The sequence below is a fragment of the Orycteropus afer genome, unplaced genomic scaffold, assembly GCF_000298275.1.
Source record: "Orycteropus afer afer isolate SDZICR_OR568_19922 unplaced genomic scaffold, OryAfe1.0 scaffold00067, whole genome shotgun sequence".
Classification (NCBI taxonomy): Eukaryota; Metazoa; Chordata; class Mammalia; order Tubulidentata; family Orycteropodidae; genus Orycteropus; species Orycteropus afer.
The window spans coordinates 9084046-9107283 of record NW_006921654.1 but is presented as its reverse complement, the minus strand read 5'-3'; the positions used below and the strand labels follow the sequence as shown (position 1 = coordinate 9107283).

General features: G+C 43.5%; 1 protein-coding gene across 1 annotated transcript; it reads right to left on the bottom strand.

Annotated features, from left to right (window-relative positions):
- Positions 1–3835: 3835 nt before the first annotated feature.
- Positions 3836–17304, bottom strand: ZNF821 (zinc finger protein 821). Its single transcript, XM_007940326.2, has 6 exons — positions 17265–17304; positions 10431–10556; positions 7394–7539; positions 6645–6749; positions 5530–5696; positions 3836–4487 (listed from the first exon to the last, which is right to left on the bottom strand). Exons 1-6 carry the CDS (start codon positions 17302–17304, stop codon positions 3836–3838), a joined length of 1236 nt encoding a protein of 411 aa, XP_007938517.1.
- Positions 17305–23238: the final 5934 nt, after the last annotated feature.

Here is a 23238-nt window from a genome sequence, read left to right as displayed (position 1 = left end):
GGTGGTGGTGGTGGTGGTGGCGTGGTTTTAAACCTGCAGCAGGCAGGCATATTAAAAAGAGATGCATGATCACACTGGTGTTGAAGGGTAGACATGAGTTGACTGGGAAAGGGCCTTGGTCCATTGGCGTAACAATAATCTAATTAATTGAATTGGCCATGGGAGATTAGGTTATAGTCTTACCAGCAAAGTAAATAGGGTAAGAGGCCAAGTTTTAGACTAAGCCACACTGAAGCTACAATACTTTACAGGTGGAAAAAAGTGTACACTACAGTTGAAGAGTTGAACTGTATGAAGTTGGATGTTGATCAGGAACCTACTAGCCCTTTGCTGGGAAACTTTCCCTTTCTGGCTTCCCTGGGTTAGGGAGGGTCTCCCACATTATGCAATAATAAAACAAGCATCTGGGTCTTTGCAACTGTCAGTTGATCTTTCAACTCTAGGATCCATCTTTGGACCAAAGGCCTGGTCTGGGCCAAGGATGACACTGGCCCTTGCGATGCTAGAGTCGACTGCACTCTGACTGCATTCTCTCCTTACTTGCAGACTATGCACAGTGCCTGGGGCGGAAGGAGGAGAGGTGGTGTGGTTTGCCCTGCTGAGCCTCCCCAGCAGGAACAATAGTAATAAATGCACTTTTCACACTAAAGGTTTCTTTATTAGTTTTCCTGTTAAGCCTCCATCCTCCCCCAGTAGATTGCAGACTCAAAGTCTGTGTGATCCCAAAGCCATTCCACTGCAAACGCCCAGCAGTGAAGATGGCCTCAAGCTGGGTTCCTGTCTGCAGTGTGTATGGCAGCAGCCCGTGTGCCTTTACCTATTGTCAAACTCACAAGCATTTATTTCTGTCTTTATGACTGTCATGGGGACTGAGGTTCTTTAGAAAGCGAGCTGATGACACGGTGGTTTTGTACCCACCCCCTGGACAGGGAGTTTGCACGCAGTTGTGAGCTGTGAGTGGTTAGTGCATTGCTGGTTTTGCTGTAGGCAGGACTGATCTCTCACTTGCTTGATAACTCGTACTGCATTCAAGAAAGTCCAGATTGTGTTGGGGAAGAGACTGACTGTACTCATGGCACACCTGAAGTATTAAAATAAGGCTGTCCCCTACAACCTTCCTAGTCACACACAGGATCCCTGTAGCCAAAACAGTATATGTCCCAGCTGCAGAGAGCAGACTGCTCTCAGCTTGCACAGCACCTTAGGGGAGGGGAGAATATATGGATAGGGATTGGGGTGGAGAAGGAAGGGTGGGAATTTTGTCATCCAGGTGGCTTTAGTGTCCTGAGGAATTAGAGAAGGACGGCACTGGGGAGGTCTGGATGGATCTGATTTGTGTAGGAGTTCCCTGTAGATAAATTACTGATCCCCCAACTACTATCCCCAGTATGTAATGGCTGAATTAATATGTAATCAACTGCATTGTATCTAAAGCCTTAGAACTAGTCAGGTGCTCCCCCCACCCAATACCATTTCTTACCCTCTAATCCTACCTGATCTTTAACAAAGCATTAATAATTCTAAGGATAATCTCTATTTTGTTGTGCTTTTTTGTAACTGTTTTAAATAAATCAATTTGTACTGTATATTTGTACTTTTGTGAGATCCTTTTTGCTGTTTTACCATTTTAAGTCTCTGTACTTGGGCTACACACAGATTGTATTTTTATTGTTAATGCTCTTCTTATGGATACCTGCATTTAACTTGTGGACTATGTAAACACAATATATATCAATATCTATATATATCTATCTATATAAACTACTAGCTTTTCCTTTTGGTGTTTGCGCCTTCTTCCTATCCCAGCCTTAGATTGTGGCCCTTGGGTGGAGGGTCGTGGGAGTACTTGTATATAAAGCAATGGTGCCTCTTTGTGTGGTGAGCATTGAAAAGCTGACCCCACGATCAGGGCAGAGTGTATGAGCTATTCCTGAAGCACGTCTACGCAGTCTGTTGGTGTATATTTCAGAGAACTAGAAGTCTGTCTGTAGACTTAGATACTAGCAAAATCAACCACAAGGTCTTGTAGGTGGCCTTGCTGTTGGCCTTTCCCTCATTTGTTTTCTTTGCTGACAGTACTGCCAGAAATTGCAGGAATACCTCTGCTCCAATCAGTTATTGTTCTAACTTAGAATGTTTGCCCACTAGTAAGTGGTGAAACACTGAGTTACACGATAGTGACTCAGATACATTTATTGGACACTTAAGTGTCCTAAGTGCTTTGTCTTTGGTAACAGTGATTTGTTTCTGATATTTCCATTTGTGGATGAGGAAAACAAGACACGGGTTAAGTAGCCTGAAGATACATGAGTAGTAAATGCTGGGCAGAGTTTCAAACTTAAGCATCTGGCTCCTCAGCTTGTGTTGATTTGTTGTTTATACAAATTATGTAAAATGCTCAGGATACTCTCTGGCACACAGTAAGTAGTCCACTATATTCAAACCTGTGTATGTTGGGTTTCAGTATGGAGTTCTGTGAAAGACATTTAGATCAATCAAGTACTTGTTTCCTTTAAATGTCTAGCTCTTTATAATTAGCTTATTAACAAGTAAGTATTCTTCAGGACCAAAATACTGTATTTCAAGCCTCCTGGAATGAACCCGTTTGGTAGGAGTCAGTCAGTTAGCACTGTTGAACAGCCTTCAACCTATGGAGGTCAGAGAGAAGTTGAAGTTTCCTTGTTATGTTATTGGAAGAAGTCCACATTCTTGGCATAGTTATTTTTCTGGCTACAATTTAACTAGGGCACTTCCTTCTGGACCTCAAGAGCTATAATTATCTCAACTGTATACAGCACTTGGTGCAGGCTGAGGATGGTTCTGTGCTTGTTCTGCATCAGCACAGCAACTTTTAGAAATGACATCAGCTCGTCTCTTCCTTCGAGCCATACAAATGCTGTCTTTTTGCTCCAGCCACAACCACTTCTGACTTGAGTTCTCATGTCACCTTAATTCTGGATTTTCCTAAGGTGGTTTTATTATCCTATCTTGGCGCTGGGGAGTAAATGAAAAGATGGCTTACCTCTTCTCTCAAATATGAGTTCCTTGCTACAATGGACTTCAATACTGCAGCCTTATCTATGAACATATTTCCTAGATGCAGCTGAGTGCTTGCTGAGATAGTAATTTAAATGTCTGACAAACTGAATTCATCTGGGAAAGGTAGCCAGCACCGTACTGCAAACGTTTCATTAGAAAATGCCGGTTATGGGGAAAGCTGCCTACTACTTTGCATTTGAAAAATGTACACTAGATTTAAATAGCCCTTGGGACCATAGATACCTTCGTTATGGCTGCAGAAATTGACCCTCAGGAGGTCAGCATCAGTTCTTTCTTTAGTTTCACTTTCATAGTTAATTCCTCATCAACTTGTAAAGGCTCAAAGAAGGAATCTGCTTGGATAGGCCAAGTTGAACAGTACCCTCTCCCAGAAAAGAACAGTCCTCCAACTTCATTGCCTGAAAACTTTCACCCAAGGTCTCTCTGAGATCACTTCAGAAACAGGGAGAAAAGCAGAAGGCCAATAAAGATAAAATTTAATTTATTTGCCCTCACAACTTCGTGGGCCAACCAAGGTCCCCCTACATTGCTATCAGCATGCCCTACAGCAGTGGATTGGGGAGTCCAGGTTCCTGGAACACCTGCTTCCCTTCCCAGAGCTGCTCTGAGCGGGGTCCCTCCTGATCCCATCACGTGCTCCCACATGCAAGAAGTGTGCGGTCCACCTGCTACACCCCTGGTTCTGCCTCTGGCAGTAAGGGCGGAGCCTTGTGAGTGGCTGCCGCACTGATCCTTGTGGCATGAGTGGGTAGATGGTCAGGCGGGAGACTGTGGTTCAGTGCAGGGAGCTGTTGCTCTGCTCTTCAAAGGCCATCTTGCCCAGGAGCTGGCTGTCCAACTCCACCCCACTCACAGGCAGCTGGAAGAAGTTCATTTCAGCTGCTAAGGCTGCCATGGCAGAAGGGTCCTGGCCAAACTGAGCTCGCAACATCATGTCCATTTTTTCCAGCCGCCTCTTGAGCCGTTTGGCCTCCCGCTCCCGGATGAGCCGGGCCTGCCGCTTCTCTGGGGTTTCATTGGCCCGCTTTAGCCTCATGGCCTCCCGATCCCTCTGCAGCCGGCGAGCCCGCTGCTCATCTGTCTCCTGCATGCGCTGTAAGCGCTTGGCTTCGCGGTCCCTCATGCGCCTCACCTCCCGCTCCTCGGGGGTCTCATTGTCCCGCCGGCTCTTCTTGGCCGTACGCTCTCGTTCCAGCCGCTGTAGCCGTACTTCTAAAGGCTCGTTCTGTCGACGTAGGGCCCACTTACGTACGCTGGGGGTCTGAGCTTCCAGTAGCTTGCGGTAGGCAGCACAGTTGTTGCACACAAGCAGAATTCCCGCAGGGTACACTAGAGGATTAAAGGCAATGTCCTTACCCTCAGCACTGGAGGGGCCCTCATTGGTTGGTGGTAGGGATTCCATATTAAGTACTTCAGGAAGTTTCTCACTGGAAAGCAAACATTTTGGACGGTTAGTGACTTCCAGCAGAGCTCTGGCACTGTCTCCTTTATCCAGCTCTGCTGTACTCTTTACCTACCAGGTCAGTTGCTCCAAGTTCACCACTAAGGATCAGCATGAATGCCTGAGAGACTTCCTCTTCTGCTTCCCACCTTTTTTCCTGTTTGGGCTAGGGTGTCTAAACCCACTGCCATTGAGTCAGTTCCAACTCATAGCGACCCTACAGGACACAGTAGAACTGGCCTCACAGGGTTTCCAATGGTGTCAATCTTTACAGAAGCAGACTGCCTCATCTTTGTCCTGTGGAGCGGCTGGTGGGTTTGAACTGCCAACGTTTGGGTTAGCAGCCACTTTTTGTTAGCCACTACACCACCAGAGTTCCTCTAGGGTGTCTACCAAGTTTTAAAGCCCACTTGGAATTAGAGATCAAGCAAAGTGCTACAGCAGCCCATCAGAAATCCGATGAACCCTTACAATTGAAGTATTTACTCATTCCAGAATGATGGTGTTTGATAAAAGCTGTGCGGGAGGGCAGTCCTGGGGGAATGAAGAGTTCTTGAGATGGGGGCTTCCTTCAGGCAAGGAACAGCCTACCGACTCAACCTCTTCCCACCCTGGCACTGCCAACAATATAAAGGCAGAGTGTACTAGTCAAACAGGACTAGTACACAATGTTTACTTAGTCCCAGCCTTTTAGACACAGTGAGGTTGTCCTCTTACAAGGTTCCTGCCAGCATCCGGTAACTTCTTTCTCTGTCCTTTACTATGAGTGTTCTTGGACTTCCTCACATGTCTTTCTAGTGGAAAATAATCTGATAGGGGATTGAAAATATTATTCTGATACAGGAACCCATTTCTGTCTGGGGATATCTAGTGGAATGAATATATTCACTAGCCTACTTACTTGTTTCCAACAGGTCATGAGTCAGTTTTCTTGCATACCCTATTTCTTGCCCTCACTTTGACTTGGGCAAGCAGAACCCACACCCAGTAGTTTGCTCCCATACAACAGCGTTAGATTCCCAGCTAACCTGTTAAAGGTGGCATGGCTGGTGAAACGGGCTCCACACACAGCACAGTTAGACCTCTGGTCTTCGGAGTGGATTAGGAGGTGGCGGCCCAATGACCCGGGGGAGCTAAGGGCCCGGCCACAGACAGGACACATGTAGCTCTTGGCGCTCACCACTGCTGCAGTGTGCTGTAGAACAGAGCCCTAACTTTAATTTCAATCTCATGCCACCTCCAAGACAGTCAACACCCACTTAGAAACGACTTTCTGGAAATGCCCCCTGCCTTTAGTCTCTGAATAAAGGATTTGCAGCTAGTGTCTCTGTTTAGCACCTGTTAACGGTGAGGGTCTCTTGTGTTAGCTGGCCTTCCATTCAGACCATTGCTCTGATTCTACTGGCTTGGGTTCTGACTACCTTCTGGGACACATGGCTGGCTTGAGCAACAATGGGACTCCAGAACCAGAGCCTGCCTTACAGGCTGAGGAGAATTCATACTCAGGATAATTTCTGTCTACACAGCTCACACATTAAGGGGGCAATGAAGGGCACTCTGAGAAGATGGCTGAAAATTTTGTTACCAAACAGGTATTTAAGTGTCCTGCCTTTTCTTCAGTATTTCTGCTCATGAACCAACTATCTTTATGGTAAAATCCAGGCTACCATGTGGTGCTGATGCCTTTTCAATACATGACAAGGTACAAGTGTGACTGGATCAGGGCAGAAAGAACACACAAGTCTGTCTTATTCTGATCCTTCATTAATACTAACTTCCACCAGTATTTCAGAAACATTTAGATGAACTAATTTTCATCTTCTTTAAATCAAAGCCCTCATTATTAACAGATGTTAATTTCTGTTTCACAATTTAGAATATGCATTAAATTTAGAACAAAAAATAAATAAATAAAGATATTTAATTTCCATGGGAACTTAATTTCTGCCTGGGAACTCAGAACATATTTCCTCAACATATCCCACTTATTTTCTAAATAGTTCTGAGGACTGGAGAGGAGCTTTAGTGGAGGCAATGGCTCAAGGTTCCTTCGGGAGCTGAAGGCAAAGGCCAAGGCAGGATCTGGGCACAAACAAGGCACTGGCGCTCAGTGTTCCAGGGCATACAGCTCCCCACAGCATACCTGATACACGTGCGCGATCAGCTGCTCCCGACTCCCACAGTCTAGCTGGCAGAGGGGACACTGGCAGAGTTCAAGCAACGGGTCAGAATTCAAATTCTCTGTGACCTGCAATTCAACAAATAGACAATTCCTGAAGACTGTTTACCACATTCTTCCCTGCCCCTACCTCTTTTAATGGTATCCTGTTAAATGGAACCTAACTTCATAGCAGATCTTATTCTTAGATCCCCATTGTGGGCTGAAGGAAAAGGTAATAGAGGAAAGGAATTAAATTTGCTCCCCCATTCATTTTGTACAAGGCTTCCTGACATGAGGACCTTGGACTGCCCCAGAGAAAGCTAATCTATTTTTCTCCTAAGGTCACCTGCAGAGAGACTAGCTTCCCTCCTGCCATCCTTCTTACAGAAATCCTCAAGAGACAATCCAGTGAGAAGATGGCACCTCAGGTGACACTTTGACTTAAATCTGCAAGCACATACAAGCATACCCTTGGGAAGAAAGCTAACAGTTTTGCAAAAGTGGACAGGCAAGGAAGAAACTATTCTGTCTGGAAAGGAGTGGAGAGCCTTAGGAAGGAGAGTTGTGCAGGGTATAGTGATATGTAGATGGAAAAGAAAGGCTGGTTGTGATGAGAATTGTGTTGTGTGAGGTTTGGAGTCTGCCAGAGGCAAGACTGTTATATCTGGACGAGAAGCATTAGAGCCGAAGCAGGGTCGGGGTTCCAGCCTCAAGCGCCGTCTGTCACTTGCCTCATGCTCCACCACTTCGTTCACACCAACAGGCTGCTCTGCGTTTTCTAACTCTTTTTCCACTTTGACCAGCCCTCCATCTTCCTCTGATGTGTGGGAAGAGACTTCATCTTGGGTGGTTTCCTCTTCATCACCCTCACTGTCACCTAGAACACACAAATTGGTCTGGTCACTTGTTCTGATTTTTACATGCATACATCCTGAGCTGCTTTCCATTTTAGAGTTTGCAGCTATGATAGGAAACATTTTCAGATCTTCCATAATACAGCTTGTATCAGTGTTTCATTAGGTACAAATCATGTTATAGCTGTTGCTTATAATGCCATGTACAGAGAAAATGTGAGGCAAACTGCATTGGAATATGGTTAATTGGCCCTGTACATTATCATAAAAATCATCCTTTTTACACATGGTTCCCACATGCCTCACACTTCAAATCACACCTCCCCACACATCTCATGCCATGCTCATTCCCACACACACCACCACCTTTGATTTACCAACGCTCCTTATGGACTTTATTACTTACTTTTCTCCATTATCTCTTACATACTGTTCTACTCCAAGTCCTACTGGTTTATTCTCTCCCAACAAGCCCCACAGCACACTTACAGAAACACCAAAAACTTTTTTTCTTCTTCTCGATAAAGAAGGCAGTAATAAAATGTCATTTTATAGGGAAAGGACCATTCAGTACAGCGGAAAACCTACCACAGCAAGCAACCTCAGGCAGTTTGTTGTGGTATTTTAACTCACTGTTCTGACTCTAACAGTAACACAACATTGTAGGCTAAATAAGTCCATTGTTTTGTTGGTTCTTTGGATTATCTGATGGATAACTAAATGCATTGTGTAGGAAACAGGCCATACTTTATTTTAAGGATGAAACATAATTTCTTGTGACTAAGGTAAGAATTAAGTTTGTTTTAGTTGGGGTACAGGATATGGCTTTGGGGAGGTCTGTCCATGGCTATAAGGAGTTCTGGTGGTGCTGCGATCAAGGCATTGGGCTGCTAACCAAAAAGGTTGGCGGTTCAAGCCTACCAGTCGCTCCCTGGGAAAAAGATGAGTCAGTCTGCTTATGTACAGATAGATAGCCTTGGAAACCCTATGGTGCTCGCTGAGTTGGAATCGACTCGATGGCAGTGGGTTTGGTCCATGGCCATATATCTTCGAGGTTTGTTATCTATTACTTATATAACAAACCAAGAAAAACCAAACTCACTGCTGTTGAGTCAGTCCTGACTCATAGCGACCCCTCCTTGGGTTTCCGAGGTGGTATCTCTATGGAAGTAGATTGCCCAGTCTTCCTTCCAAGGAGTGGCTGGTGGGTTTGAACCACCAGTCTTCTGGTTAGCAGTCAAATGCCTTAGGCACTACGCCACCAGAGCTCCTCCCACTTATACACTTATGTAATAGGGGGAAAAAAAATGAAACAACAAAAGAAATAGAGAGACAGAGAAACAAGAAAGGGTATTCTTTTGGAAAAGAAAGAAAAAATACTAGTACCTTGAAGATCACAAGAGGAAGCCAAACTTAAGGCAGCTGTCAGACCTTGCCCCTTCCCCAACCCTACTAGATCCCTGACTCTTAAGCCTGACTGTGTACAAGAAAGAACACAGTAGAGTTTCATCAGGCTCTGTGCATCAGCAGTGAGACATAGCTTTCCTAGCTAACAATGCTTATTGTCTGTTTTCTACCCTCCTTTGCATAATTTTTAAATCCAACTGATATCTGGGCAAAACTGGTTACATTCTTTCTTCATGAGAAAGTCCAACCAAATTATCTGCTTGTAGCTCCATGTGTCTCTACTAGATACTCCAGTTGGTTGGTGGACAGGATTTAAACTCTGGAAAGATGTGTGTGTGTGTACTTTATTCCCTAGTCCAAAGCTTCCTTTAGTTTGAATTCATAATAATAATGAAAGATTGGCACAATTAAATTGTACCATGATTTCTCACCATTTTCTTATTTGAAATACTTCTGGGGTTAGTCTAAGACAAGACTGTATCCGATGTATTTTTGTGATTTATCAGAAATCCAAATATATGTGAGTTTGGTTTTGTTTTGTTTTGACTAGATAGATTAAATAGGTACTCTGTGTAGAGGGATGGCGCATCTTCTTTTCCATAACAGAAACCTACTAGATTCGTATAGATGTTGTCATTCCCACCTATTATTCGAGAAATGGGTGGCTCCCACAGGTTTTTCAGAAATAGTTGAGTTTGTTTTTCTGTACCTGAGCAATTATTCCTTTGTTGCTAAATTATTACTCTGGGTGGAAACTGTAGTTCCTAGAAGGTTAAAGAATTCTCTCCTTCTTCATTCTCCCCCATCCCCAAACATGGAGATAAAATCAGAAATGTCACTCTGAAATTGACACTAATAATAACCACTATCCAATGGAGGAGATTAGTAAAATGTAGAATTCATCCTAACAAATAACACATCTAAAAATGTACTTGTTCAGGCAGGTGGAACAGACCATCCATGAGGCTCAACTTGAACTACCCACTGTCTTTTTCATGTCTTAACCACATGAACGTACCTAGAACTTGGCTGTGGAAAGACCTCAACATTAGCGGTTTTATGCTGCAAAATCTCAGTAAGCAAATTCCCTTGTATAACATTAAAACTGGGCCCTCAAGCAAAAAATTTCATTAATGCCACCTTTATATTTTACTAATTATGAATATACAGATTCTAGGAGACTGGTTTATTTATTTTTTTCATCTGACCTAACCTAGGGGCTCTCTGAGCAACAATTACTTCTATGCCCTTACCTCTAACGACCATAACAAACCTATTTGTACATGGTACTGTGCCAAGGACTGTCGTCCATGAGTCAAAAAGAAATAATGCCAAACCTGTCCTTTCTCTCTATACACCTTAGGAACACCTTTGGGGACACTGAGAATCCATGTATCTCCTTCTTTATGTCTTCCTCCCAACCCCCATGCACAATCCCCAGAGCACACACACTCTGATAATTCTTCTCCCATTGCCCTGAGTCATTACCAGAAGGTGCAGAACTCACTGCTACTGGAGTCCTGATCTCTTAGTTGTTGGATAGCTTGTCGCTGACTGCCAAGGTCTCCAGGAAAATCAGTTTTCATCATCGCCTGGCGGGCTTGCTCTTCTAGCCCAGCAAATACTTGATCCCCTGGTGGTCACAAGGAAAAATAGTCAGGCCACCAGCTGGGCAGCACATCCCCAGGCAAGCTGGTTGAAAGGTCAGACCATTCAAAGGTAGGAGACAGGCAGGTACCCTTTAGTGGGGTCATTCTTCTCCAAGTCAGCTTGCTGTCTCCAACAGTTTCTGGGCACAGCTACTCTTCCTGGGCAGTAGGCCAGATGCTCTACGAAGCATCACTTGCTTCTCTTAAAACCTCCTAGTCTTGACTTCTTTCAAAAATGACCAGTTGCTACTTTATAAATTTAACTGCAGAATCTCAATTTTCTTGACTATAAACATGTGCTTCAGGAATCTTTCTAAGCAGCAAGCTCTCTAATCCAATCTCATCCACTCTCCTTCCAAGACATGCTCTGAAGTTCTTCCTTGGCTGTCTTTTTAATATCTATCAGAATTAGCCATGAACAAATCAACAACTGACTGAATAATGGACTAAAAGGAGAACATAAATGAACTTCTGTGGAGGAACAACCTTCCTGAAACATCAACTAATTTACAATAAATAATATTTCATCTTTCTTCCTTGATCCAATAAGGTCTTTATTATTATTATTATTATTTTATATAGGGTATGCAAAAGCTCTGGACTTATCCTTAATTATGCTTTTACTTCTGGTGAACTCTGCCTGGGATCTATATGGTTATTGAAGAGTTAACATTTAAGTGCTCTTTTATTTCCAAGAGGCCAGGCATAAGGAGAAAAGAGAGTTGGGTTTCTCAAGGTTTCCATTTTCTCTGTCAGAGTGGAAACTATAGTCCCCACTCCTCAGCCAGCAAGAGAGTATAATGAAAAGCTCTAGTGAAACGTTTGACAATGGACTAGGACATTTCTTACTGAGCAGAGAAGACAAAGTAAACAGGCTTAGGTTCTGAGACTGGATACAGTGATGGAGGAGGAAAGGACTGGTGAATTCACTTGCCCCACTAGTCCTTGGGCAAGAATAAACGTGGCATAGGCTTCATCTAATTCACGTGGTCATTCATTTGTTCAGCAAATACTTATTGAGCATTTATTATATGCTGAACACTACTAATAATTACTATTTGTATTTTCTGGTTCTAAGCTCTATGTTAAGTGCTTTTTATCTGTTAACTTACTTTAATCCTCAGCAAACCCCAGTGTGGTAGGTTTTATTACCACTGTTTAACAAGGAGAAAACTGAGGTCAGTCTATGGTGGGATGAGGGATTCACACCCAGCTCTGTCCAACTCTGATGTCCATATTTTTAACTGCTTTCTAATAAGAGTTATAAGCAGGTCAGGAGGTTCATCTGAATGGTTTTGCTAAAAACAAGTGTTTGTCACTGAATGAGAAGAATGGCTCTTATTCTAGTTGTTAATGTCACCTGATGCACACAACTCAAATATCACAATAATCTTCTCAGGGCCAGTATTTTACAAAAGGAAAAAATGATGGTTCTACTACCATGTGATGAATGACCATACCTGGGTTAGAGCAGCTAATGTTAAGGATACTATGATTGATACTGTGAGTGGGAGGAGAGGGTAGCTACTGCTAAAGTATGCTCCTAGCTACCAGGCCTGAGGGGAAAATAAGATGCTTTCAAGTCCATCTTTACAATACAAAAGATGACTGGATATAAATTACTGCTAGGGAAAGCAAAATATGAATTCGGTGTTATAGTGTTTCCTCTTTTTTCTCTGCAGAAGTGTAATATTTAATTTCTCTATGCTGGTTCCACTGCAACCACAAGATCATGACCAACTGGAATAAGCATCTCCCTTCTGGGTAGGTGCATGTTTTTGGACCTGGTGGCCATGGCCAGACAAGGCATTAAGAAACAAGTTACATACTAGCAAGTAATTACCAATCTGCAGACCATTCTCATCAATGACTGGTCGCTAAAGATACCAGGCAGAGATACGTGGGTTGCTGCCAGCTAGGTTTAGAACATACTAAATACATACAATTAATTTATTTTCCTTTTTGAATAGGGAACCACCACTGGATTAGCAGAATGGCATCTAAAGAGATACACTCCTTTCAAGATCAGCCAGCAATTCAGTTTATTCCCCATTAACTTACGCTGAAAATCTATTCTGTCTATTGATGTTGTCTAAATATATAGGCCTTCACGGAACAAAGAAGAGTCTGTTCAATACAACTTCCCTAACTAAGGCTGTGGCTGGCAATCTCATCTTGGATAGCTGGGAAAAATTAATCTGTTGTTTCTTCTCAGCAGTTTTGAAAGAAAATCTGTACTTTTGTATTTTATTCTATTCTTGACTTGGGAAAAGGGTTAAGCTAAACTTTATTCTTCGGGGCTATTACTATTTAAATAAAATAAATAAATAAAGCAAAACATATAAAAACCATTTTTAAAAAAGTGCTTTTAGCACACTTCATAGTTAAAGATATATAAATGATCTTCTAGTAACCACTATTTACCAAATCCCCAAATCCCCAAATCTGACAGTGTGGAATTATCCTTTCTTAAGAAGGCAAAGAGACTTGTTAAAAGTTTGCCATGCTAAACTCAAGAATAATGTGATCCATAGAGATACTAGTGATTAAGAAGTGTTGTAGACCTGCCTGTTTTTATAATGTAAGATTATTATTTCCTTCCATCTTGAGAATGTTGGAATAGGTTTAAAAAAATTCTCTGGTCTCTAGATATTAATGGAGGACAATCCCCTTATTTAACAAGGGTGTTTATCTACTAATGGTTGAGAAAGAGTCAACTAGGCTCCACCGTATAAAGCAAGATGCTACTTCTCTCTCTCTCTCTCTCTCTCTTTTTTTTGGGGGGGTATGAAATCAAGGTACTATTTGTCTCTGATTTGGCTAGTTTTTCAGACCAGTAACAATAGGTTAATAGGTTACACTAGCAAGTTTGTAGAATGGATGAAAAGTTGGAGATGAAAGTTATTATAAAGGCAAAGAGTTTATAATTCTAGTTCTTGGATTCTTGGTATAGTTAAATAAATGCAATTTCAGGTTGACTGAACTCTTAGTAAAGCAGCTGAAACGTTCCAAGAGAGCAGATACCATGTTTAGAAAAAATGAGCTGGTGTTGGGAGCAAGGCACTTAGGATTCCATTTCTAGTTGACAGTCTCTCTAACCCAGGGTGCTATCACATGGTGGGAACACAGCCATTTACCTCAGAAGGACTGAATGAAGACAAAATGAGCTGTGCTTTTTAGAAGAGTAAGGACATTAAAGGCTCTTCCCTTTTCTCTGTGAAAAACTTTTAATGGAAAGTTTTTAGTTTCTGATGTATTTTGCAGTCAGAAAGCAAAAGTTTCTTAAGGAAAAAATTTCCTTTTCTTAGTGGTTTGCTTTAGTTCAAACACGCCAAGTGAAAATGTGAAAGTTACTGTGTTTTTAGCCTCTCTAGAAACAGCTGACAGACATTTGTACTCAATAGGGAGTAAAGTAAGAGGTGAGCATGTCTAACGGAGATTTCAGTTCATGAGCAGTTTCTACGTGACTTATAACAATTCTTCCAGGGTTTTATGCCAAAAGCTCTGCACTTGAGTATATTAATTAAGGAAAGTGAGGAGAACACAAGAATCTGGATAGTTGTGGGGAAAGGAGAGATCATGCCAATGATTTAGATACAAAAACAGTCCTGAAGAAAACCAAGTATATGCCCATCGGCTGCTAACGTGGATCCGACAAATGCTGTTGGGCAACAGCAATGGGATTCTGAATACATTCTTTTAGGCAGACTTTTAGTTTCATGTCACACAATCTTCTTTTTCTTCCCAGAAGGCAGATCTAATGAAGCTCAGGTATTACTTGACTCAAGTGACAACTGGCTTTGACATTTAAGCAAACCTTCTGCAGACTTTCCTGTCTCCCAGAGCCTAAGTCCATGCCGTTAACTTTAAATGGACAGCCAGCATTAGTCTCAATATGTTTGATTGGTTCCATTTTCACTGCAAGGGAACAGGAGACTCAAGTGGTCAGAAGACTGAAATCACCCATTTCTACATGCCATTTTTGCCATGGGCAATGAGAAAATGATCTTTCAAAAAAGCTACTGCCAGCTTCAGTCCCCAAATAGTAAATAAATAGGTCCTCAGAGCCCAGTAAATCTCAGTGTCATTATCTGCGAAGCCTTCATCGTCCCCTATCCAAATGCATCATTGGAAACAGTATTTCCTTGGAAGCCTACTATTTAGAAACATCTGAACTCTTCTTTCTTAGCACCAGAGCAAAGACCCTCTGATGGTCACCACTGAAAAGCCTATGAATTCCCACCCACTCACAATAAATGTCCACTCCCTCAACTCTGAAAACTGTTATTTCTGCAGCTGTGAATGTGTAATATTCTCCTGTTCTTCAAGGCGTGTTGGTGCATCTGTTTTCCACCTCCAGTGCCAGCTCTTCGTGGACTCTGACTATGGTGGGAGGAGATGCATCTGATGTCTGTTGTGTGGATGCAGGCACAGGCCACACAAGACTTTACTGGCTCCCTGCCTTACCATAATCACGCCATCATTCCCACCAGCTACTTTCCTTGGACCGATAGTTTTTATAGGTGAATGCCCAACTCCTATGATTGCCTTGTTTGTGAACTCATCATCTCTAATAAGAGTATCTTTTTCTGCCCTGCCTTCCTGGGGCCACATCTGTTTCCCTCTCCCCCACCCAATCAATACTCCTCTTCATCCACAGAGAAGACAGCAATCCTCTTCACCCCTGGGTTGGATTATCTATGCTAGAGATACTTTATTTTCCTTCCTTTGACAATCCTCAAATTTAGGTCCACTAAATTGTACTGTTTTAGCAATAATTTATAAATCCTTCCTAAATCACTCACCTTTATGTTAAGCAGCCTTCCACATCAACCTATTCCAGAATATACTCCTAGAAACATCTAATTTATTTCCTCTTACAAAACTTTTCCAGAACTTGAATTGTAGAGTTCATTGTATATGGAGGTTTACTACCCTAATTTCATTCATCTACAAGGTGTTGAGGGAGCTCTGGTGGCATAGTGCCCAAGGCACATAACTGCTAACCAGAAGGCTGGCAGTTCAAATCCACCAGCTACTCCTCAGAAGGAAGGTTGGGCAATCTACTTCTGTAGTGATACTGCCTTGGAAACCCAAGGAGGGGTCGCTATGACTCGGATTCAACTCGAAGGCAGTGAATTTAGCTTTTTGTTTTTATAAGGTGGTGATACCCTCTTAATTCTTTGTTTGTTCTGTGTTCTCCCCTACTCTTAAATTACCCAATAAGATAAGAGAAAGTACATGGTGCCTGGCAGATAGTCTGCTTTTAATAAATGTCAGTGCTCTTACCTGAACTCCCTGCCTAGCCTATCTTCTCAAATGTAGGATTTTTCCCTTTATATTTTTTTCATATTATACCTCTGAATTCTCTTCAAATATTGTTGCACTTGATTCAGTCAGTCCTCCATAATAATGGGAAGCTATGTGCCTCTTTTATGAACATTTGGGTGAGAATGCTTATCTCCCCAGATCATAAGACACTGTTAATCATCTCAAAATTTGTATAGATATATTCATGTTCATTTAATAGGCATTCTTCAACACCCTCTATGAGCAGTGCTAAAAGTAGAGAGGGATGTATAAGGAAATGTATATGGGACATAGTCTGTGTCCTCTAGAAGTTTACAATCTAATTAATGAAATAAAACATACACATGAAACTGTTAAGAAACAGTGCAAGGCAATAGTGTACAGTTGGTCTATTTCCTGTTTCTTCCCCCATATGAGGATACATACTGCTTCACAGACACTCTACTTTTCCTGTTTAAAAACCTTCAGCAGCTCCTTACGGTCTACAAAATGAAGTCTGAATGTGACCTGGCATTCAGTCCTCCACAGTATAGAGTCACACATTTCCAACCTCATGTCCTCTGACTTCTGGACAAATGAAACTGCTTCATAGAGAGTCTACTCATTCTCTTAATATATCATACGCATTTCCTCATTGTTTTGCTCACCTGACTGTCCCCCTCCCTTCTTATTATTTCTTTATTTTTAAATTTACTTTCTACCCTCTAACACCCAGTTAATTAGGAGTCCCTGAGTGGCACAAATGGTTAAATGCTTGACTTACTAGGTAAAAGGTTAGTGGTTCAAACCCACCCAGAAGCACCTTGGAAGACAGGCCTGGCAGTCTGCTTCTGAAATCCACAGCCTTGAAAACCCTAAGGAACAGTTCTACTCTGCATATATGGGGTCACCATGAGTTCAGAATCAGCTTGACAGCAACTAACAACAACAACAACAAGACCCAGTTCAGGTTCATGATCTAGAGCCTCTTCTATCTGGTGCTCCCTTGCTATCTCCGTCCTTCCTTGTAATGTCTTTAGTGCACACAGTTGCCAACATCCCTATTTAGGACTTAGCATATACTATCTCGCATTTTTACATACTATATTTTAGATATATATCCGAAGCTATATAATGATCTTAAATATCTTAGATCATCTTACAGCTCTAGCATTTACCACAAAGCCTTGCACAGAGTAGTATTCTTAAGGATGAAATCAAGTGCACGTACCCTAAGACAGGTTTCTAAATACCTACTCTGACAATGAGACATACTTTACGATCACATTCAATACCTTTAAACCCTTCCTTCATAAATTATAGAAAACCTGTCATCCTAAATTTACTCTTCCATTCCAACCCTCAACATTCCCAGGTTTCAGAAGACAAAGCCCAGTACTCACAATGAACTTTATTTGGATTTGTCTGTTTCCGACGGGACATGTTTCCCTGATCGAAGAGCTCTGGCCTTTCCCAGTTTCACGACTGGATATGTTACTATCTTCTTGCAAGGTGCTGACCTAAAATGAAAAGGGATCATTGCTAATGCATGTAATTTTGCCCAGAAATTATATATAAAAAGACTTTTAAAACTAGCACCTGAATATGTAAACCTCACCAGTTATAAATAATTGAACTAATGATTGAAAGAATGAAATGAATAAACCCCTAGCACAATGTCAAGGTACCAAGAAGTTTAAGTGAGAGAGGCGACTTCTTCAGAGGATTTAGAGAATTCCACTCTAAATCCATCTGTGAAATCCAAAATACTGTGAAGTGATCATGACCAAAGTCAAAGGATGGAAAAGGAAGTAAAACTTGGGCAATGAGCATTAGAAATACTGTGAGCTCGGAGAGATAATCCCCATGGATTGTAAAAGGAAAAGGAAGCCAAAGAGGGTGGCAGCTCACATGTCACATGCCCACTGGAAGTCAAACACTGCAATCTGCACCAATGGAAGCTTCCAGATGTTTTTTCAGGAAGTTATCTTGCCTAGAGGTGACAAAGGTATCACATCCCTGTGAGACAGGAAATGTCTCAAAACTCTGAAACATCTGTAAATGAAAACAGCATGGGAAATAGAACCTCTGTCTAGTGATGCAGGCACAGTGCTGGGCACTGTGGATGACAGGGCACTAAAATAAATCAGACTTCCATTGTCAGAGATGGGCTCTCACATCCACATTGTTGAGTACTAATTCAGCACTCCCACGTGGAACATCACCCTGTGCACCAGGCCTACTCACATGTTACGGAGTGATGGTCAAAGTTGAAACTACTGCCTCTTCTCATCTAGCCTCTACATAGCAAAGAGACCAGTGGGAGGATCAGAGAGAGAAGCTCCTCAAACCAGAAAGGCTGCAGAGACATACACTTGCTCCTATGCACTCATGGCATAGGAGAAAGAGACACTTAAGTGTGGAAGTTCCTGGTTAGCTGTAAGAAAGACCTTCCCAGTGGTAAGTACTGTTAGAGTCTGGCATGGATTAGTAGCAGAAGCTGTGAAAGTTTCTTTGAAAGCTAGAGAGAATAAATAGACCTATAGATTAAAAAAGGAGCTGTAGTAGCACTGTGGCTAAAGCACTGGGCTGCTAAGCAAAAGGTCGATGGTTCAAAGCCACCAGCCACTCTATGGGAGACAAACGAGGCAGTGTGCTTTCATAAAGATTTACAGCCTTGGAAACCCTATGGGGCAGTTCTACTCTGTCCTACAGGGTCGGTATGAGTCCAAATCTACTGGCAGTGAGTTTGGTAGTGGGTATAGAATCAAAAGAGATGGATTCTCTTCCTACCAAAGACAGGAAAAGGGATCTTGCTAACTTCTAAGTTTTCTTTCAGTTTGTAACTTTTCAACTTGTACTTTCATTGACTAAATATAAAATTGTAGTTGACTGTATTAAGAGGGTTTTAAGAGGCTACATCTAGCTGTCCTTTGCATTCCAGTTAGTGAAGACTCACCTCATGATATGCCAACTAACTCCTCTATGTAGCTAGAAAGGACCTCAAACCTGTAATCAGATCCTGCCTCCCCTTACCCAAAGAAGAAAGAAACCGCAAATGGCAAAGGCAGGCCTCCACAGGAAGTGGCAAAGGAACCAGCTTTCAGGCAGTCATCTAGCATATCTGCGTATCAAACACAGTTCTTGTTCAGACCTTTAATTAAAATAAAGAACAAAAACCTCCAAATGTGTTACAGTAAAAATTAATTTAAACTATTTACATGGCAGTATGCTGAGGGCTAATGCTATGTTTTCTGTTCTAAGTTTTGTGTATTCCATTTCTTTCTAATCAAATAGTTAAATTACTGAAGCAGTGAGTGAATGTAACACTTTCGATCTTTTCTTATGCCTGTGAAGTCACAAAGTGGCAAATTAAATGACCCACAAGTTGGCTGTAATTTATTTTCAAAAGTTTGCAGAGCTATACTTGCCTGTTGTCTAAGGAAAACATGGAATCATTTAATTTCTCCCCATCAAGATTAGAAACAACAACTATGATGTACAGGTAACAAAGTCCCTTCTGAAGGAAGGCCAGATCATTTGAGACAGTTAACCTCTATTCAGATCATCTGAATGAGGGAGGCAACAGCTCAATACTCAAGCTGCATAGGTCAAAAGACAGAGATGAGCATCTGCATATTTAAATCAGCAGTGTCCACAGCATCTCACAATCCTCCTAGTGGCCAAATGGGGAACTGGCCAGATGGTACCCAACGGGATTTCACACCTGAGGGATCAAGGGAAAACTAAGCAAACACCACCTCCCCCAAAAAAGGCCATCATGGACCCTTAACAAATAAATAAATAATAAATGGCACTGAACGGACACTTCTCATGACACATCAACACTGCAGACGTTAGACAGTTGTTTTACATGCAACAGTAAGCAATAAAAGCTAATAAAACCCGTAGACACATTGCCTTAAAAGTCGTTCCGTTTTACTTTGCACACTGCCTCTGTTCCTAAAGTCAAATGTGAAATCGAATGGACAGCTACCTAAGCATGACCATCCTTAAGAATAATGAGATGGAAAGAAAGGTAAAAGATTCAGGTTTCCTAGGGGTTCTACCAGAAAAGGACGGACGCTTTGTCGGTCAGGAGGACGAGGGTAAGAGTCCTCGGGAGGGGCCCAAAGCCTCCCCACTCTCCTTACTTAACGCGCTCCCTGCTCTCCCACAGGTGTTAGGTTGCAGCTTTCGGGGCACCCCACAGACTTTAGCAAGAAAACCCTGGTGAAAGGCAAGCTTTAAGAGAAGAGGGTGCACTCCCACCTCCAGCTCTGGTGCGGTTCCCACGGAGCGAAGCAAACTCGCCTGAATCCAAGTGATTTTATCTGCCAAAAAGGAGAGGACAAAAAGCTGGTCACGCAGCCGCCTCACCGTTCACCATGTTCCCACTTCTGTTTGGCCTGGAGTGTGTGCCTAATCGGCCGATGTTCCCTCTTGCTGCTTCAAGCGGGAGTACAGGTAAATTCCCAGGAATTATCAGACAAGTGCCAGAGGTCTTCCGAAGAGGCGCAGACTAACCCTCAGACAACAGTCTTCTCAGAAGTCTAAATTTAGCAGCTTTCCTCCGAGACCTCGACTCCCGCACTGATACCCCGGGGTCTGCCCTCCCACGCCCATCCTCCTCTCCCCGTAGCTCCACCCAAGCCTGTCAGACGCCGGCTGCGCTGCCCGGCGCCCCGGGCCGCGCCGAGGAGGCCGGGCCCGCGGCGGGGGCTGCGGAGGCCCACGCGGGGAGGGCTGCGCCGCCGACGCCCCTACTGCGCCCGAGCCCGCCGCCGGGTCAGAAGGGGAACGGCAGCGGGGGCAGCCAGTGCAGTGCGGCCTCGTCTCTGGAACCACGGAGGGAGGGGCCTAGGCTGAGCCCCCTCCCGGCCACAAGGAGTCCCTCGCCCCCTCCTCAAACACAGACAGACAAAAGGACAGACAGTTGGCGACGAAGACGGGGGCGAGGGGCCCCTGCATCCTCAGTCTGGGCCCATAGGGAAGGAGTCGGGGTTTTTTTTACCCGACGCCTCGGCGCTCCGCTGCGCTTTAGGCCCCTGGGCCCCGCCTCCGGACAGACAGACCGCGGGACAATGGGCCCCGGGCCGCAGCTCAGGCCCAGCCAGACCGCGCCTCTCCGTGACAGGGCCCCGGAGGGCGGCTCCGGGCCGAGCTGGTGGCAGATAGCTGAGGGGCGGCGCTGCAGACGGACAAAGCACCGGCAGACAGACAGACAAGAGGGGGAAAAGATGGCGACGCGGGCGGCGGGAGCGCGCTGCCCGCGCACCCGCAGTGAGTGGGCGCGTGCACGAGCTGCGCCTCTCCCCCTCCCCCAGCTCTGGCTTCGTCCCCCTCCCCGCTCCCCAGGCGCGCGCCTGCGGTGTGGGCGGGGCCTGAGGAGCGGGGTCTGGGGAGGCGGTACTTAAGGGAGCATCCAATCATAGACATCTGCGAGGCCTCGCCTCCATCCAGGAGCTAAGGAGACCACCGAGCTTCGCAGCGTCCTTCTGTCTTTCTCTGGCCCTCTCGGCCCCTCAGCTCGGCTACCCTAAACCCGCCCGAGGCCTGTAAACTCCACCCCGGTTATCAGCTCTGATCCTGGTTTCCTACCCCACCATCGAGTTCAGCCACAAAACCCACATCCCCCAACCACAGCCCCACCGCAGGCTCCCTCCTTAGCCCAACCGTCGTTTTCCACCCCCCTCCACCAACCACAAACCCCGCTTCCTTCATTCCCCCTACACGCCACGGTCTCTTTGGCCCCCCAAGACATAATAGGACGAAGGCAGAGGATCACGGGGCTTTGTGGGCGGGGCTAAATTCAGCTGTCAAAACCTCGGGAGAAAAATCTTTAGATTTCTTGCAGACACGTAAGTCTCCAATATGATTTTCAACTAATAAAATAACGTAGCTTTAGATGCAGGGCAAAAGAGTCACTTAGAGCAGGGTAACTAGTGGCATATAAGTGGTATGAGAGGCAACTCCCTTCCTTATAAAGCGCCGCCTTTCACCTTCCCTTTCTCTACTCTTTCCCCACTGCCTGCCTTGCCTTCCTCTCATTCTTCTTAGTATAGAGTAAGACACTGCCTACTTGGAGAAAGGGGGAGTGTGGTGGAAAGGAGATGAGATCCAGCTTTGAGTCCTCGCTGTGCTACTGACCATGCTGTTAACTTTGTTTGGGCAAATCACTTCTTAATCCCGAGCCTCTGCTCCTAATGGGAAATAGATAATAATTCCTGGCCTCCAATCTCACAGGGTTGTGCCAATCAAGTAAAATGAGTATCTGAAAGCATTCTACAAACATCCCTTATGGTTACTGGCCCCTAAAAGGCAGAAATAACGAGGATGCTGACCCGTGTTTGCTGGGTAAAAAGTCCTGGTATTTGCATAAAACACTCTTGCAAAATGTCCTTCCCTCGAATCTACAATGAGTTGATACCATTGCACCATGTGTTTAATGTGACAGAATGGCTGTATTGAAGGATCTTGGTCCTTCTGAGTTCTATGATAAATAGCTTATCCACACACATTTACTCATTAAGAATTATTATTGTTTTAATTTCAGTAGAGGAAATGTTTAAATTTCTTTTAAAAAATTTTTATTGTGGTAAAATATATTAAAACATCTCCATTTTATCCATTTTTAAGTGTAGAACTCGGTGACATTACATTCACCATGGTGTGCAACCATCACCACTCTCCATTTCCAAATGTTTTTCATCACCCCAAGCAGAAACTCAGGACCCCTTAAGCAGTATTCCCCTCCCCCAAAACCATAATATGCTCTTGTCTATGCATTTGCCTATTCTAGGTTTTAGTTTCATTTAAAATTTTAATTTCTTCAGAAGGAGCTCTGCATGTGACTGCTAACCAAAACACTGGCGGTTCAAACCCACCAGCCACTCCTTGGAAGGAAGGTTGGGCAATCTACTTCTGTAGTGATACCACCTCGGAAACCCAAGGAAGATCGCTATGAGTTGGATCCAAATCCACGGCAGTGCATTGCGTTGTGTATGTGTTGCATTGCGTTAGAAAGTTAGAAAATGGAACATGCTTATTCAACCACCAAGTTTTTAGACGGTTTTGTGTGAAAACGCAAGCTGGAGAAAACATTGGCTTTTAATAAGTTACTCTCGATGAGTTTAGACTGAGGGATACAAATATGGCTGTATTTTGTCATTTTTAAATTGACATGGTTGACATTTTCAACAGGTAAAGGATTAGGAGAAAGCCTCCAATCTTCCGGGTTCCATTGATAAGTCACTGTGTAAAGGTGACTTACATTTTTTTAAAATATATTTTATTTTTGTTTTTTGGCATTGCAAATATTATAGGTTCGTAATAACGCTATTCTTAACGACTTTCTTGTACTTCTGAGGTATGACT